At 47.3% G+C, this 14,708-nt stretch overlaps 4 protein-coding genes and 1 non-coding gene across 10 annotated transcripts in view; 3 read left to right on the top strand and 2 right to left on the bottom strand.

Moving 5' to 3' along the window:
- Positions 1-4,044, top strand: part of nsd1b (nuclear receptor binding SET domain protein 1b) — an 81,458-nt gene extending 77,414 nt beyond the window's left edge. For all 5 annotated transcript variants that reach the window (XM_053848127.1, XM_053848129.1, XM_053848128.1 and 2 more), the window contains 4 exons: positions 35-176; positions 353-459; positions 806-1,007; positions 1,076-4,044. In XM_053848127.1, coding sequence (XP_053704102.1) covers positions 35-176; positions 353-459; positions 806-1,007; positions 1,076-1,680 — 1,056 coding nt within the window. In that variant the 3' untranslated portion in view covers positions 1,681-4,044. The remainder of the gene's footprint in view (positions 1-34; positions 177-352; positions 460-805; positions 1,008-1,075) is intronic.
- On the bottom strand, positions 3,653-8,067 carry rab24 (RAB24, member RAS oncogene family). Of its 2 annotated transcripts, none has more exons than XM_053848132.1 (9): positions 8,023-8,067; positions 6,299-6,420; positions 5,783-5,851; positions 5,414-5,492; positions 5,090-5,157; positions 4,905-5,004; positions 4,794-4,844; positions 4,617-4,676; positions 3,653-4,281 (listed from the first exon to the last, which is right to left on the bottom strand). In XM_053848132.1, the coding sequence occupies exons 2-9, from the start codon at positions 6,413-6,415 to the stop codon at positions 4,214-4,216; spliced, it is 612 nt and encodes a 203-aa protein (XP_053704107.1). In that variant the 5' UTR covers positions 6,416-6,420; positions 8,023-8,067; the 3' UTR covers positions 3,653-4,213. The 2 variants fall into 2 exon arrangements, with proteins under 2 accessions (XP_053704107.1, XP_053704106.1); XM_053848131.1 differs by lacking the exon at positions 8,023-8,067 and adding an exon at positions 7,166-8,000 and having other exon boundaries at positions 3,654-4,281.
- Positions 8,068-8,388: 321 nt separating this feature from the next.
- pgrmc1 (progesterone receptor membrane component 1) lies at positions 8,389-12,110 on the top strand. Its single transcript, XM_053847358.1, has 3 exons — positions 8,389-8,957; positions 10,446-10,601; positions 11,368-12,110. Exons 1-3 carry the CDS (start codon positions 8,660-8,662, stop codon positions 11,460-11,462), a joined length of 549 nt encoding a protein of 182 aa, XP_053703333.1. The 5' UTR covers positions 8,389-8,659; the 3' UTR covers positions 11,463-12,110.
- Positions 12,111-12,564: 454 nt separating this feature from the next.
- trnal-caa (transfer RNA leucine (anticodon CAA)) lies at positions 12,565-12,675 on the bottom strand. The gene is made up of 2 exons: positions 12,638-12,675; positions 12,565-12,610 (listed from the first exon to the last, which is right to left on the bottom strand). It is a non-coding gene; the product is annotated as a tRNA-Leu (tRNA).
- A 141-nt stretch (positions 12,676-12,816) lies between these two features.
- LOC128748751 (cytochrome c oxidase subunit 7B, mitochondrial) lies at positions 12,817-14,209 on the top strand. Its single transcript, XM_053847714.1, has 3 exons — positions 12,817-12,981; positions 13,693-13,808; positions 13,994-14,209. Exons 1-3 carry the CDS (start codon positions 12,945-12,947, stop codon positions 14,075-14,077), a joined length of 237 nt encoding a protein of 78 aa, XP_053703689.1. The 5' UTR covers positions 12,817-12,944; the 3' UTR covers positions 14,078-14,209.
- The last annotated feature ends 499 nt before the right edge of the window (positions 14,210-14,708 follow it).

Consider the following 14,708-nt stretch of genomic DNA (forward strand, 5'->3'; position numbering starts at 1 on the left):
TAGAGTCCTCCTCATCCTCCATCTTCTTCCTCAGGATCGGATCATCGACGCAGGCCCCAAGGGGAACGAGGCCCGCTTCATGAATCACTGTTGCCAACCCAACTGTGAGACGCAGAAGTGGACGGTGAGCGGAGACACCCGGGTGGGACTGTTCGCTCTGGTGGACGTTCCTGCAGGTAGGAGAAGGACCTCATGCTCATCTCCACCCAACCAACTGACCTCTTCATGAAATCCATCCTTCCATACTTCCAATCCTATTAATGTCTTCACTCGTCACGCCACGCCACCTGATGGTCACCAGCTGCAACTGCTTCTTCCTTGCATTTGGACCTGTTGAATTCTTTGTTTTCAGGAACGGAACTCACCTTCAACTACAACCTGGAGTGTTTGGGGAACGGGAAAACTGTCTGTAAATGTGGGGCTTCCAACTGCAGTGGCTTCCTGGGTGTCAGACCGAAGGTGAGTCATCAACGCTGTTCAGATGTTAATAAGTATGGTCTATTGCAAATCAAGCCTGTGTGACTGATGACCTGTCAGCCTTTGACATGTGGCCCCGCCTCCATCTAAAGGCAAAAAATTGTTGCTTACAAACATGCTGAGATCCCAGTGTTAGCTGGGAGAAGTTGATATCAATCCTGGCTAACAAGAGGACTGGACTCGCTGCACTACTGTTGCTACGTGGGGTTAGCTTGTTGCTACTCACTGGCTAGCAGATTTCCATCATTTCTACTGTTGCTTGCACAAACGTTTTGCACTGGTGTTCCGTTTGAGTCCACCTTCACACTTGCGTTGTCCACTGATCCAGAACAACCCACCACCCGACGACAAGAACCGGAAACTCCGAAGGGGAGGCAACCGCAGGAGGAAGAAGAAGGTTGTGGTGACGAAGGAGCGGGAGGATGACTGCTTCAGCTGTGGCGACGGCGGACAGATGGTTTCCTGCAAGAAACCTGGATGCCCCAAAGTGTACCACGCCGACTGCCTCAACCTGACCCGGAGGCCAGCAGGTGGGTCTTTCACTCCAGGTTTGGCTGCTGTGATTTACCTTCGACTCTGAGGTCCGCTCTCCCTCCAGGGCGCTGGGAGTGTCCGTGGCACCAGTGCGACATCTGCGGCAAAGAGGCCACGGCGTTCTGCGAGATGTGTCCGAGTTCGTCCTGCGCCAAGCACCGCGACGGGCTGCTCTTCGTGTCCAAGCTGGACGGTAAACTCTGCTGCAATGAACACGACCCCTGCGGCCCAGACCCGCTGGAGCCAGGCGAGATCAGAGAGTACATGCCGGAGCCCAGGACTTTGACCTCCGGTCTGGGCATGGCCGTCCTCCCACCCGCCGACTCCTCCACCAGCCTTGTGGCTGCGCCCAAACGGCCGCAGGAGATCCCTGATGGAGCTTCCGAAGCCTTTTCCATCCCCGTCCCCATCACCATTCCCGTCTCCACCCCGGCTGACTCATCTCCCCACATGTTCGCCCTCCCCCAGTACTCACCCATCTCCTCCTATGAGGAAGAGCGAGACGTGGAAGAGGAGGAGGAGGAGGAGCTGCTGGCTGAGGAGGAGGAGGAGGAGGACGACGAGCTGGTGGAGGACGAAGGAGAGGACAAGTCAGACGACGAGCTGGAATATTTTGAGTTTAAAGATGACGATGATGATGATGAGGAGGACGATGAAGAGGAGGAGTGACACATCACACTGTTGCTGTAGAGAAAACAAACTGCTTCACTGATCATCAGTCCGTTAGGTTGAGAGAGAGCAACTCACTGGTGCTGGCAGGTGACGTGGTCTCACACACACACACACACGCACACACACACACTGTTACACACGGAGGGATGCAGACCTGTTCACACGGACGGCAACAGCAGCACTCCGTCACCAGAGCTGACCTGGCGTTAAATCAGAGTTAGAATTGTGACAGTGGTGTCCTGTAAAACGCTCATCTTTTTAGGCCATTTCCTTGTGTCCTTCCTGCCTTTCTTTAATTCATATCATCTTATTTATCTTCAAGTAGGAATGACATTTTTGCACCATATTTTAATGTCATCTTTTTACTCCCTTCAAAAGTGTCCTTAATTGTACTATTTATTACTTGACATTTCAATTTAACTCATATTCACGTTGCACTTTCCAATATTTATTGACTTATAAAGGTGAAAAATCCTGTCTCTTTGTATGTGTTTTAAAGTATATAAGCTGTTTTTAAATTCGATAACCAACTAACATGACAAATTCAAGTTGATATTTCCCTCCGAAACATTCTGAACCGCACTTAAACGCGCCACGCTGTGTCACTTTCCCTGGTTGTTGCCGTCCCTGCCAACAGTGTTACGCGCCATGTCAGCTCACCTGCACTTGTTCATCACTTCCACGCTCCAGACCTGAATGATCTCAGCTCTTATTTATCATTGGAGGAAGAGTACGGCAAATATTTATCTCATAATTTATCATGTAAATACAAAACACTAAACCATCTGTTGTTTTTTTTTTTTTTGCTACAAACAGTTCAGATTGTACATACAGTGGACATAAAACAAATATATGAAAGTTTTAAATTCCTGGTTCAAAGGTCACACGAACATGTTGAAGTTACACCGGTCAAATGTAAATATTCTAATGTAGCAGAGACAACTTCAGTTTGAGGCGTCACGAAACTCCGCCGTTATGTTTTATTATTTATTCTCCACGTCATAGCTTATATAAGTCATGTGCCGTTCTAGGATGATGCTCATGTTCACTTGAATGTTTCCATGGCGATGGCTTGTGTTTGTCCTGAAACCTAATATGATTCTGGATCGATGCTAAATATCAGACTGTTGCCAGTCGCCGGTGCTCGTCGAAATCATAATGCTAGCGATGCCAGAAACATTTTTGAGTTGCAGTTTCGAAACAAAAGTATAAAAATGCACACTAAAGCTCTTATTTAAATCACGGAATTTGCTTTTTGTTTCCGCCGTCGGGCAAATGGTTGAAGCGCTGCGTTCCGTTTGTGTTGCTCGTCTGCTGTGTCAGCACAAAACGGAGGAGGTCCTAGCGTGGCCTTGCATCTAGTTTCAACATGTTTCCCTAAGTCACTCGAGAAGTTAGTATCTTGACACAACCAAGGCTTCGTCGTCTGTAAACTCTGATTGTGAAAGAGGGAAATGTTTTTGTGTGTAGCTGCAGCAGCTCAAAGAAGTTTATCTAAATGTAAATATTTTATGTTGAAAAGTGTGTGTGTGGAGGGAAGAAAGTTTTTATACTATTGCTTTTGTTAGCACCCCCCCGTGGTCACGCGTCCCCCCTCATGGTTCAGCTTCCGTGCGTGACCTCGCCCCGTGTGTGTGTGTGTTCCTCCTGCATCCGTGCGGTTGGTTCTGCCGGCAGCTGGTGCCGACTCGGAGGGTTCCACTTTCTTACAGGTGTTTCATTCCAGTGTAAATAACGTCTGTTGTGACACCTTCATGTTGGAGCGGAATACAAATATACCTGACGGTTGCCGGCTCTTTTCTCGTGGCGTGAACCGCTTGTTCGGCGCCGGCCCAGGGTCGCGAGTTTCCTGAAGTGTTCCTGAGCCAGAGTGGAGAAAGACGCAGCTCTACACTGCTAGGTCGTTCTGTTTGCACCAGATTGTATGAGGAAGTTTCGTCCAGCTCCCAGGGTCAGAGGTCAGAGACAGATGGACACGTTTCAACTTCAAGACAAAACTTTAATGATAATCCAACAAAATATAAAAATAGGTTTGGTGACTGAACGGGAGCGGTGACCGGTCCGTCGTCCGGCAGCAACTCAATAAAAGGCAATAAAATAGTGAGCTGGAGTGGAATTCCAAGCCTGAGTCGGCGAAATTCCTGTCCGACATTCACAGATACACCGGAGAACATTCGTCGTAACCGTAACACGCGGAGTTGAGAGGTCGATGAGAGCAGGTTCGTGTTCCGTTCGTGCAGCTACGGAACCCGAACACACTTCATTATCATGCAGGTGAGTATTGTGGAGTCGACTTTCATTCGTTTGCTTAAATAATCCAGGTGAACAAACTGTAAACAAATCACCCCGTAACAATGACAGGCAGCAGAGGGCGCCATCTGCGCAGTCCAGCAAGAAGGTGTCGCGAGACGTCCCTGGGGGAATCGCCGCCAAACAGCGCCACCTTCAGTTCGTAGTGGCGCAGGACAACAGGTCTTTTAAAAGCTTCCAGTGACCGTGTTTGTGCGTCCAGCCTTCGCCAGGATCGCTGTCAGTTGTTATGGCAACAGGAGTAGAAGTACGAGTCCTTCTTCTGACCCAAGTCCACGCCGGTTTCCTCTGCAGGAAGGCAAACAGGTCACAGTCACTCGGGAGTCATCTCACTTCACAATGAACCTGGAACCCTTTGCTACATCTTTTAACTGAAGAGTTGCCACAAAACGGAGCAAAATAATCAACCTGTTAGATCAGGAAAATTGCTTTCAACAGAACTTGCCTCTCCTCATCCATTGTTATTTGTAAAGATGTTTTCAAATGTGAAAGCATTGCTACGTTGTGGGAACAATTCAATGAAACTGAGAACACAGATTTGTAAACATGTAAATATTGGAGGAAAAATGGTGAAGCATAAACTAGCTAACAGGAAGTTTCACTGTTCAGCATGAAGGACTCACCAGTCATGAACTGGAAGGCAGCGCTGTTGTAGTCTTCAGCTACTTTCTGGAACAACTCGTCTGTAACAAACAAATGATTAGTTCAACTCAGAATGACTGGGAGCCCGTTCCCCCGGGCAGCTGGGACTCGTCCACACGACTCCTGTGAGTGACCAGGTGCGTCCCGACATGACTCACCCACGTTCTTTGCAGTTTTACTGGAGGTCTCGAAGTGCTGGGCTCCGATCTCTGCAGGACAGAAGCCTCAGTGTGAGAGCAAAGTCATGCGACCATCCGGACTTCAGTCACCTTCAGCAAAGTCTTGAGCGTCGTGGTAGTCGATCTGGCGGAGACCCCGGTCTGCTTCGATCAGGTCGCTCTTGGTCCCACACAGGTAGATCTTACAGTGCTGGAGGACAGAGTCCACACTGGCTCACTGAGTTCACACACAGATGTGGCCGCGGAGACCACGTTCCACACGTCGGTTCTCTCACCTCTTCACAGTTCTGCAGCTCCTGGACCCAGAAGCGAGCTCGCTGGAAGCTGCTGCTGTCTGTCAAGTCTGAAACGTCCATCAGAGAAAAATCATGAACCAAACCTCAGACATATCCAAGGTCATTCAGATGTTATGGCTCCCCCTGCTGGTCATGAGCCACTTACACGTTGCCGAGAACAAGTTAAACTTCAAACCACACCCTGAATTAAACACAGTTCCTCCAGAGATTTGTGTTAAGTGATCGTTTCAGGTGTGACTCTTGGGAGTGAGCATCGATAGTTGCTCATTCACGGTCAGAGTTTTTAACTCAGGACTTGTTTACCATAGCAGACGATGGCAGCTCGCGCTCCTCTGTAGTAGATTCGGCTCATGGCTTCGTAGCGCTCGGACCCAGCTGTGTCCTGGCAGGAAGAAGGACCAATGTCAAGATAGAACAGTATCTTCTCATGAGGACATGAGGGATGAGGACATGAGGCGTGGAACAGGTGTGTTATTGTGTTTGACTGAATAATAGTGTTTTACACGGAAGGACAAGCACAGCTACATTTAAAGGAAAGCAGTCCGCTGACATGGGCTTCAATGAGATGCCAAAATATACAACAGATGAACAGAGCTCGGAGCCCTTCAGGCGCGTCTGTGTTGATGCAGAAATGTCTCCTGAGCATGAACATGAGTAACGTAACAGACTCACCCACAGCCCCAGCGTGATCACCTTCTCCCCCACCTGGATGGGCTTGGCGACAAACGCCGCTCCGATCGTCTGCAGGGAGACAGAAGAGCTTGACTGCGGAATGAGCCAGAAGCACGATCACGCAGCGCCACATCAGACTGAGCTGGGAGTCATGTGACTGCAGGGTGATGGGAAATGTATATGAGGAGGAACAGATTCCACTCGACACAGAACAGTGAGTCGCTTTAGCTGGAATTAACCTGTTCCAGTTCTGGTGACCACCATGTTCAACTGCTTCTTTGTGAGTGAAGAGAAAAGGGGAAGTGCACGATAACAAAAGGTGGAGGTTTCTCCTGGCCATAACCCTTTCCCCAGCCTCTCCCCCTGAACCGAACCTTCCAAATCACTTTGGCTAACTCGAACCAGGACTCTGAACCAAACTTAAACCCAGTTATTTGGAAGTGTTCATCCTCACATCAAGGCTTAACTTTGTCTAGCAAAACAGTCCTAACAGGAGGTGTTTTTATATGGACTCACATTTTGGTACGGTCCCACCAGGAAGCGGTGATGAACGTATCGCTCTACCAGGCTGGTTTTGCCGACGCTCTCCTTCCCCAGCATCACCACTTTGGCGTCCACACGCATGGCAGTCATCCTCGCTGGAGTGCCGGAGCAAAGACGGAGGAGGGTCACTGGACGGGCTCATTGGTAATGTTTCCAAACCTGCTACTTCTCACTGAAGCAGATCAAACTCATGAAGCCTAGCGCAGCGGCTTGAACTTCCTCTCCTGCTTCTGTGATTACAGGAAGCTGATCATATCGGACGTTTCAAATCAGCGCTGAACCCTCTGAGAGCTGAGGACACCACATCATGGAACACTTGCACAACTGGTGCGTAGCACGTGATCATTATTGACGTGATTAATCGTTTAAACCAGGGCGATAAATAACACGGCTTGGACAAAATATAACAAGTGAAACACATTAGGAAGAGAGAGAGGGGTCCAAACGCCATGGTTTTCACACAAAAAAGGACACATTCCAAGAATTCGTTTCAAGTATGTGAACTCGGCAAACATTCACCACGTCACCGACAATGAGCCACTGAAACCAGAAGTGAAACACACACGTTAAAATGGCAGTCAGTGAACCGGCAAATCTCCGAGTACAAACCAGAGTATTACACATTTAAAATCCACTAAGATTGGAGTGCTGGCATTCTGTGACACAAATTACACGTTACACGGGCGAAGTAAATGTTCGTTTTCATGATCTGACGGGTGGGTTTCCTCGATCGCATTCAAAGATCTGAGCGATACGGAGCGCTAGATTTAAGGTTCTTTGGTAGCTTAGCTGCCCCAACATTAGCTGACTCCAACCTCGCATGAAATCCTCCCAACTCACCTGGCAGGTCACTTGATTCGACAATTCTGTTTCAGAGTTTGTGTTCGTCCATGGAGAATCGCAACAACTACCGGAACTCGTTTCGACAGAACCTGCTTTAGCATCCAGAAGCAAACGCGCTGGTCATGTCTGGCCAGCCTGCTGGAGCCGCCCGCCGGGCTGCGCGCTCGCGTCCGCGGCTGCGCGACGGAACCAAATCACGACACGTCGCGGGGCGCCGTTTTGACATTGGAGAGAGGAAGCATCGCGGGTTTATGGCGTTATTACCAAATCAAAGAAGTCACATAAATAAATAAGGGTGTGGAGCTGAGAGCTTTGTTTATCTCTGTAGGAACTAATCTCTGAAGGGACCGATTTGAATGTGACACCTACCGGAAGTCACGGTGGCTGTTACCAGGTAAATAAAAAATAAATACATTCTGCATTAAATACATTAATCTCTTGTCTTTTGCCCATTCAGAGTAAAATCTGTGTTTGTTAAACCACATTTGTGTATTTATTGTTGAGAAACGATTTTAAATTTAGTATGTGCTCAATGAACCACTTTCACTGTCAGACTTTTTCTCTTTTTTTTCTTTTCGTCTATCCGCCCTGTTTTAACTTTATGTATGTATTGTCTTTAACGTCCGTTATCCTTATTTTACTGCTGTTCAGCACTTTTTGCATTGCTTTTTAAGTGCTTTATAATAAAATTGGTATGGTATGGTAGACTTTATTCCCCAGTTTGTGATAGGGATGTCAGACATTATCCAGCCAGAGCGCAGTCCTCTCTCAGCTGCTATGTCTATATTGAAGTCTAGTGTGTCATTTCCCTGAGTGTTGCTGCATTTACTGCATCTGTCCCATGTGTCACACACTTTACTGGAGAGTCATTTCCCTTTCGCCCTGAACGCCAACTGCTCTCTTCACTAAACACTCAGATCTATGTATTTTTTTTTATCTCTACTAGACGGAAACACCTTGTTTTTAAGTCCTAACAAAGTCTTCTTGCGTGAGTATCAGGGGCACATTTACTGTGTTAAAATTACAGGATGAAAGTCGAGAAACTTTGAAGTCAAAACCTTGAAACAATATTAATTAAACCTGGATGAACAAATGAGCGAGCGCACTTAATGACAAGCATATTTAAAAGTCTTTTGGACTGTAGTAAATATAGGTGTGGTTAAAATATGTGTATTGTTTTGAGGTGGGAAGATGAACGCCTACATTTTATAATGAAACTACATCACAATAACACCCAGTAAAAGAAGACGGTGAAAGTAAAACCATACACTTTATTTTCAAATGAGATGCTTTGGTTACGTGTTTGTGGTGTTGTTTCAAGAAACTTTTATTAGTAAATCCAACGCACGCGAGCTGTTGAGTGGGCTGCCTGCATTCTGGAAGCGGATTGGTCAGGGCTGGCTAGCCCCGTGACAGACTGCGCGCCTGTGATTGGTTGACGGAACTCAAGTCCTTCCGCCTGCGGACGAACGCAGACCCAGACGAACCAACATGGCGGAAGCGGAGTCCACTAGCGAGCTCAGCGCTGGAGGAATATTCCAGGAGATTTTCACCTCCCCTCTGAACCTGACCCTGCTCGGCCTCTGCCTGTTTCTCCTCTACAAAATCTTCCGCGGCGACCGGCCGCCAGACCTCGGTGAGGTTGAGGAGCCGCTGCCCAAACTGAAGAAAAGAGACTTCACCCTGGCGGAGCTGAAGCCCTACGATGGAGTGGAGAACCCCCGGATCCTCATGGCTGTCAACGGGAAGGTCTTCGACGTGACTCGGGGGAAGAAGTTTTACGGCCCAGGTGAGCTGCCACCAAACTCCCACCCTGTTTTGTGGCGACTTAACCGCCAGAATCACCATGAAGCTTCTTCTGTTAAGCACGATCCTATTTCATAACAGAAGCCTTGAAAACAGAGATCGTCTATTGACATGATGAGCGCTCAAACTTTTTCAGCTGTCTACTTAAAACTTATGTTTACGCCTCTAAATGCAAAGAAAGATGATATATTCCGTTTTAAAGTTATAATCGAGTGTGCTAAAAGTTTGGCGGAAACTTTTGCTGCTGTGACAGATCCGAATAAAGTTGCCGATGTTGAATGTGGAAGACTTTCTCGTTGCAAACTTCAGTGTGCAGTGCATGATGTAGAAAGGGAATTAGAAAAAATAGATTCACGGGTAAATTGGGTCTATAATCAAAGCATTTAAAATAAAATACAGGTTTGAACACAACATAAAAACCATAAATATAAATCATAACACATTTATTACAAACAAGCAATGCAAGAAAGTGCTCTTTGCCAGAGAAAAACGTTTATATCATTTCGAATTTTATCAGCCATATTGTTGCATCAGTCGATCTTATATCCACTTTGAGTTTGTTTTGTGCTGAACCGGGTCTTATCCGATCTTTGCTGAAGAATCCTTCATATTCCAGCTTTACTGGGTGCCACTCCTGAGAAACATGACCCACCCTGCCCTGGTCTTTTTGCAACAGTCGCCAGAGAAACAAACATCCTGCAGGTTTTACTGCGATTTCCCTAATCCACCCTCCAGGTGCCATGAATTGGGTGCGTGGCCTCAACTTATTGGGTCAGAGTTGGACTGTCGATCAGACCAGAGAAGCAAAGAACCAAAGAAAATAAACTTTTAACATAACTCATTTAGAATTCAGGTTGTAGCATTTCAGGTTGTTGTAATGTTGTAATGTGAGAACTGCATTTACATTTCTAATTGGACCGTTGTTTTAACCAGAACCGTTGAAGTTTTTTTTTTTTTTTTGCTGTTTCACCAGCCCCATTTTTCTGTCGTTTTCAACCTCAGATTTTAGATGGAGACTAGAGCGAGGAGCCATGTGAAATGGTGTGGAGTAAGAGCTCCTGGTCGTTGCCTTATCTCTGTCAACTCTGTAACAAGTGACCTTTCACTGAGATCAGTGAGCGCACACACACACGCCTTCAAAGGCTGATTTATCTCAGGATTGTTGCTCGATCACTGAGTGAAAGTTTATCAGTCCTGGGCTCCTTGGCTTGCAGGACTGCGAGTCTAAGGTTCTGGAATAAGCTGGCGACTGTTTGCTTCATGACGTCAGGCGACAACTGTCTTCCTGTCCCCCACTCACTGGTGCCGCCTCGGGTCAAATCAGAGCGACTCAGTCATGAGACGCCTGTTTGGGAAGATCATTCAAATATAATAATCCGAACCTGCGGTGAGGGACCATGAAGGCTCTGACTGTGTGGCCTCCGCCGTGCAGAGCCAGCCTGAACTCAACCTCCACCCTTGCTTCCCTCAGACGGACCCTACGGAGTGTTTGCTGGCAGAGATGCTTCCAGAGGTTTGGCCACCTTCAACCTGGACAAGGAGGCTCTGAAAGATGAACCCGACGACCTGTCCGACCTCAACGCCATGCAGCAGGACAGCCTGTCCGAGTGGGAGGCCCAGTTCGACAGTGAGTGCGGCTCCTTTCTGACGCCATGTTCTTGGGTTCCTGCCCAGACAAGCTGGACTCAGAGGCCCTGTCAGACCAGCAGAGGAATGAGTGTCAGTTAGTGGGCTGAGCCTTGGTGCAGTTTGACATGACACAGACTGGTTCCAGTCACTCAGATATTTTTTTGTCTTTTGAAATTAAAAGGAGCGTCAAGGGTTTATTTAAGGAATAAAAGTGAAGAGGTGCTGTGGATGAACGTCACATATTCTCACCTTGTGAAATGCCTGTGTAGCAACAGGAAGCCAACAAACAGCACTAGCCTTGAAGAAGATGCTCCCGCGAGTGACTTCTCTCTGTCCAATCACAGTTGAGAGTGTGGAGTTTCAGTTGCAGTGTCAAGTCGTGTCTTCGAATCTGCCGTCACTGTTTCACACATGTTTGGGCTGAGAGCTACTGGTGTAAAGTCGCTGTCAAGTGTCGCGCTACAATACAGGAGCGAGGCCTCATGTGCCGTGTCAATGCTCCTGGTGAACTGTCGTAGCGGTTGCTAGCTTTCACCCGCCCGGCTGCTTTCAATAGACTTCCACTGTAGACAAAGCCCTACAGTTCTGACTCTCTGCTGACTGTAGCCCCGCCCCCCACAGGTCAGTCTATTTTTTTAACTTAAAAATTGGCAGTTTTTGTCGGGAGAAACCGTGGTGTCTGCTGTGAACGGTGTCCGTCCTCTTGCTTCTGATGGAACTAGTTGCGTTGCTAAGTAACCGAGTCCAGCGTTCACTCTCCACAGCCAAGTACGACTACATCGGGAAGCTGCTGAAGCCCGGAGAGGAGCCGACGGAGTACACGGACGACGAGGAGGCCAAGGACAAGAAGGACAACTAGAGGGAGCCAGCGTTGCCTGACGTCTCTGCTGAGAGGCGCAAACCGTTCCCTGTTCTTCCTACATGTTTTCCCAGCGACATCCCTTGGTTCCACTTCCTGTGGCAGCGATCGATCGGCTCGCACTCGTCATTCCCTTCCCCTCCGACGTGCGCAGACGGGGACCAGTTTCAGCCGTGACTGCCAACTTATCCCCAGAGGCAAATCAGCACTATACTTTTTTTCCAATTCGGACACCTCTGCGGCCGACTTGCCCCTTCAAAATAAAAGCATTTAACCGTGTCACTTTCTGTTCTCTGAGGTTGGCTAATCCGTCGAAGCAAACCTTTCTAGTTCCTCGTTTTGAGGCTTAAAGACTGAATAGATTTCACCAGATGAGCAATAATTCCTGAGACATTTCCTTACTCTATTAGTTTATATCAGTCCGAATGTTGGAGGAACGGAATCTGAGACGATGATGTCCCTCACGTGTTTGTGTTCATATACTTTGGTAAGGTCCATTACTGATGTTCCCTCTTGCATTTATCTCTGCATCAGCTACATAAGAGTCAGCATGGAAACATTTTGTATGCATGTACATACAGACACTAAATCTTATATTGCAGTTGGTTTTAATGCAGAAAATATTTTTCATTTAATAAAAAGACTTGATATGAAGAAGGTTGTCGTTCATTTGTGGAAATGAAAGCGAGTGAAGAGTCAGGAGTGAGAGTGAGGAGAGTCAAGGATGAGGTCCTCCTGAGGAGAAGAGCCAGTCCAAGAGTCCAACTGAGGGACGTGGAGAAGAGTGAGGTTGAGGGTGATCCAGATCTGCTTCAGGTGAACAGACCTGGCAACCCCTGATGGGACCGATCCACAAGAACAGTGTATAATCAGTGTAACTTATACATATATATGAACAAACACACGTTTCGTCGCTGTATATGTTTGTCCGTGTTAGTTCCCTTCTGCTGGTGATTTTTCCATGACTATAATGTTCTTCCTGGCGGCGGTGGGATTCGAACCCGTGTCTCTAGTCGGGCAGGTGTCGCCATGCAATGACGTCTTTCACAAAACGATTCGGGGGATCGGAAAAGAGGATTTCCGTGTGAAAGCGAAAAGGATGTGTCAGAAGTGGGATTCGAACCCACGCCTCCAGTCGGAGACCAGAATACCCGTTTGTTCGGAAGGACGTGATCCTTGAGTCTGGCGCCTTAGACCACTCGGCCATCCTGACACTGGTGCTCGACGGGAGAAACTATGGCGTCTTATCATTGACCGCACTGTCGCTCCACACTCTGATACTGACTTATATTCCATGTGTCGGGAAGCCTCGCGCAGCCGCGTGTTTGTCTCGAATCGCACCGGTTTCTGTTTTATAAACGTTTTTTTCTCCTGTCAAACCGCGCATGCTCGAGCTGGCTCGTCGTCATTTCCCTTCCATTGAACGGCCATATTTGCTACTTCCGCTGTTCAAGGGTAACAGAAGACACCGGACTTGTCAACATGTACCGCTTCGCCAAAGCTGCCGTCAACGTTACCGGTAATTTAATTGTTTTGAACGAAGCACTTGTCTTCAATAATGCAGCTCTGCCTTTATTTTCTCGCGGTATTTGCACCGTCAGCCTCGGTCGATGGCCGCGGTCAACGTGCTAGCAGCTAGCAAGCTAATGAAAACACCCTTGCGTTTATTTGCTGCGGGTTTAACCGCTCATGTGAACATGTGGTTCGTGTGTGTGACTAGGTCACAGTGCAACATGCCACATCATTTCAGGCGAAATAAGACCACCTGTTTAACTAGCTTCACACAAGAAACGGCTTGACCGTGAATACTTTGTTCTCCGTGTGATCCGGGTCGCTACACTTCTTTTCTAAATGTACATTAATATTCATTGTTAATACGTCTAAACTGTGGTGTAACGTTTGTTTGAGGTCACGTGTGATTTCGTGGATGGAGTTTCAAGGCAGTTACAGGTCCCCATCGCTACACCATCTCTTGAATGGCATCTATTATGATGAACTTTTCCTTCCCATCATCGTCCCAAGTTGAAGTATAGAAGAGGTCTTTATCAGCGATGCACGCTCTACAGTATTAAAGATCAGAACAGGACAGAACCATGACACGTCACTCGGCCAGTGACTTCCCTGGGAATTTTTCTTGTTAATATCGAATTGGGTCCTTGGATATAAACCAGGCTTCCTGTGGTTGCTGTGGGAACAAAACATTTCAATGCGGTTCCTTGTTTGCACTCAGGTCAGGCCGTGCGACAGGTGAGGCACGGTTCCTCCTCCGCACATGAGTTCCACGCCAAGTATGGCACCGGCTTGCTCATCGGTGGAGCCGTCTTCTGCACAACTGTGTGGGGATACGTGAGTACTTGCATTTTTGAAAGCTTGCACTGTGAATTCTACACTTCTTCTTAAGAAAAGCCTCAAGATGTTTGTGGCAAATGTTTAAAGTCTCATCGAGGAATTTGATTTAAGTTTCCATTGAAAAGCGTAACTCGAGTTGAATGAATGAATAGTTCCTAATGTCATAACCATCTTGTGTGCAGGTGCTCACTCAGACTGGAATCACCTGGAATATGTCGCCCGTCGGCAGGGTCATGCCCAAAGAGTGGAGAGAGTCTGAGGAGTAAATGTCCACTGTCACACACTGGGCCCGACCTCATTCGCTGTACAGATGAAAGATGATGATGCCTGTGTTCAGACAGTGACAGTCTCTCTATTCCAACCTGTTCCTTTGTCTAAATAAATTAATTTCAAATGTAGTGATGTCTTTCTGTCTGTTCCTCATATTGTTTGTTAGATATAGGATCTACAGTATTTTTTTGGACTATTAGTTGCTCCGGGCATCAGTTGCACCTGGTGAAAAATGCATCATGAAGGAGGAAAAAGGTATATAGTCATTTGTATTCATCGCTGCTGACTTGACCTGTAGCCAAGAACTGAGAGCTGCACTGTTTACAGTAAGAATATTAGCTTTGAATCATGTGAAGTAAATAAATCTCACTCATCTGCAGCTGCTGTCACACAAACTCTCCCTTCAGGTGACTGGGCTGTACATGCAAACTTGAGTTTAGTTTAGTGTCTTTAAAATATATATTTAAAGACACTAAACGCCATATGATTCGTGTTGTTTTCCTGCTGCTGCGATGCTTAATCGCACACGAACAACCTCGGTCAGTGAAGGGCCAAAATCCAAATTGTCAGGGTGCGTCAGACACAGTGTCAACTCCTTTTTCACTTTCTCACTGGGTTGTCTGACAT

Source organism: Synchiropus splendidus, chromosome 17, assembly GCF_027744825.2.
Source record: "Synchiropus splendidus isolate RoL2022-P1 chromosome 17, RoL_Sspl_1.0, whole genome shotgun sequence".
Classification (NCBI taxonomy): domain Eukaryota; kingdom Metazoa; phylum Chordata; class Actinopteri; order Syngnathiformes; family Callionymidae; genus Synchiropus; species Synchiropus splendidus.

Bases quoted from the DNA above. Each gene is read 5' to 3' on its own strand.
- pgrmc1 (XM_053847358.1), top strand. From the start codon at position 8,660: ATGGCGGAAGCGGAGTCCACTAGCGAGCTCAGCGCTGGAGGAATATTC. The intron at 8,958-10,445 runs GTGAGCTGCCAC...TGCTTCCCTCAG, and splicing joins GAAGAAGTTTTACGGCCCAG to ACGGACCCTACGGAGTGTTT. The intron at 10,602-11,367 runs GTGAGTGCGGCT...CACTCTCCACAG, and splicing joins GTGGGAGGCCCAGTTCGACA to CCAAGTACGACTACATCGGG.
- LOC128748751 (XM_053847714.1), top strand. From the start codon at position 12,945: ATGTACCGCTTCGCCAAAGCTGCCGTCAACGTTACCG. The intron at 12,982-13,692 runs GTAATTTAATTG...GTTTGCACTCAG, and splicing joins AGCTGCCGTCAACGTTACCG to GTCAGGCCGTGCGACAGGTG. The intron at 13,809-13,993 runs GTGAGTACTTGC...TCTTGTGTGCAG, and splicing joins GCACAACTGTGTGGGGATAC to GTGCTCACTCAGACTGGAAT.
- rab24 (XM_053848132.1), bottom strand. From the start codon at position 6,415: ATGACTGCCATGCGTGTGGACGCCAAAGTGGTGATGCTGGGGAAGGAG. The intron at 5,852-6,298 runs GTGAGTCCATAT...GTCTCCCTGCAG, and splicing joins TGGTGGGACCGTACCAAAAT to ACGATCGGAGCGGCGTTTGT. The intron at 4,677-4,793 runs GTGAGTCATGTC...TGTTTGTTACAG, and splicing joins TAAAACTGCAAAGAACGTGG to ACGAGTTGTTCCAGAAAGTA.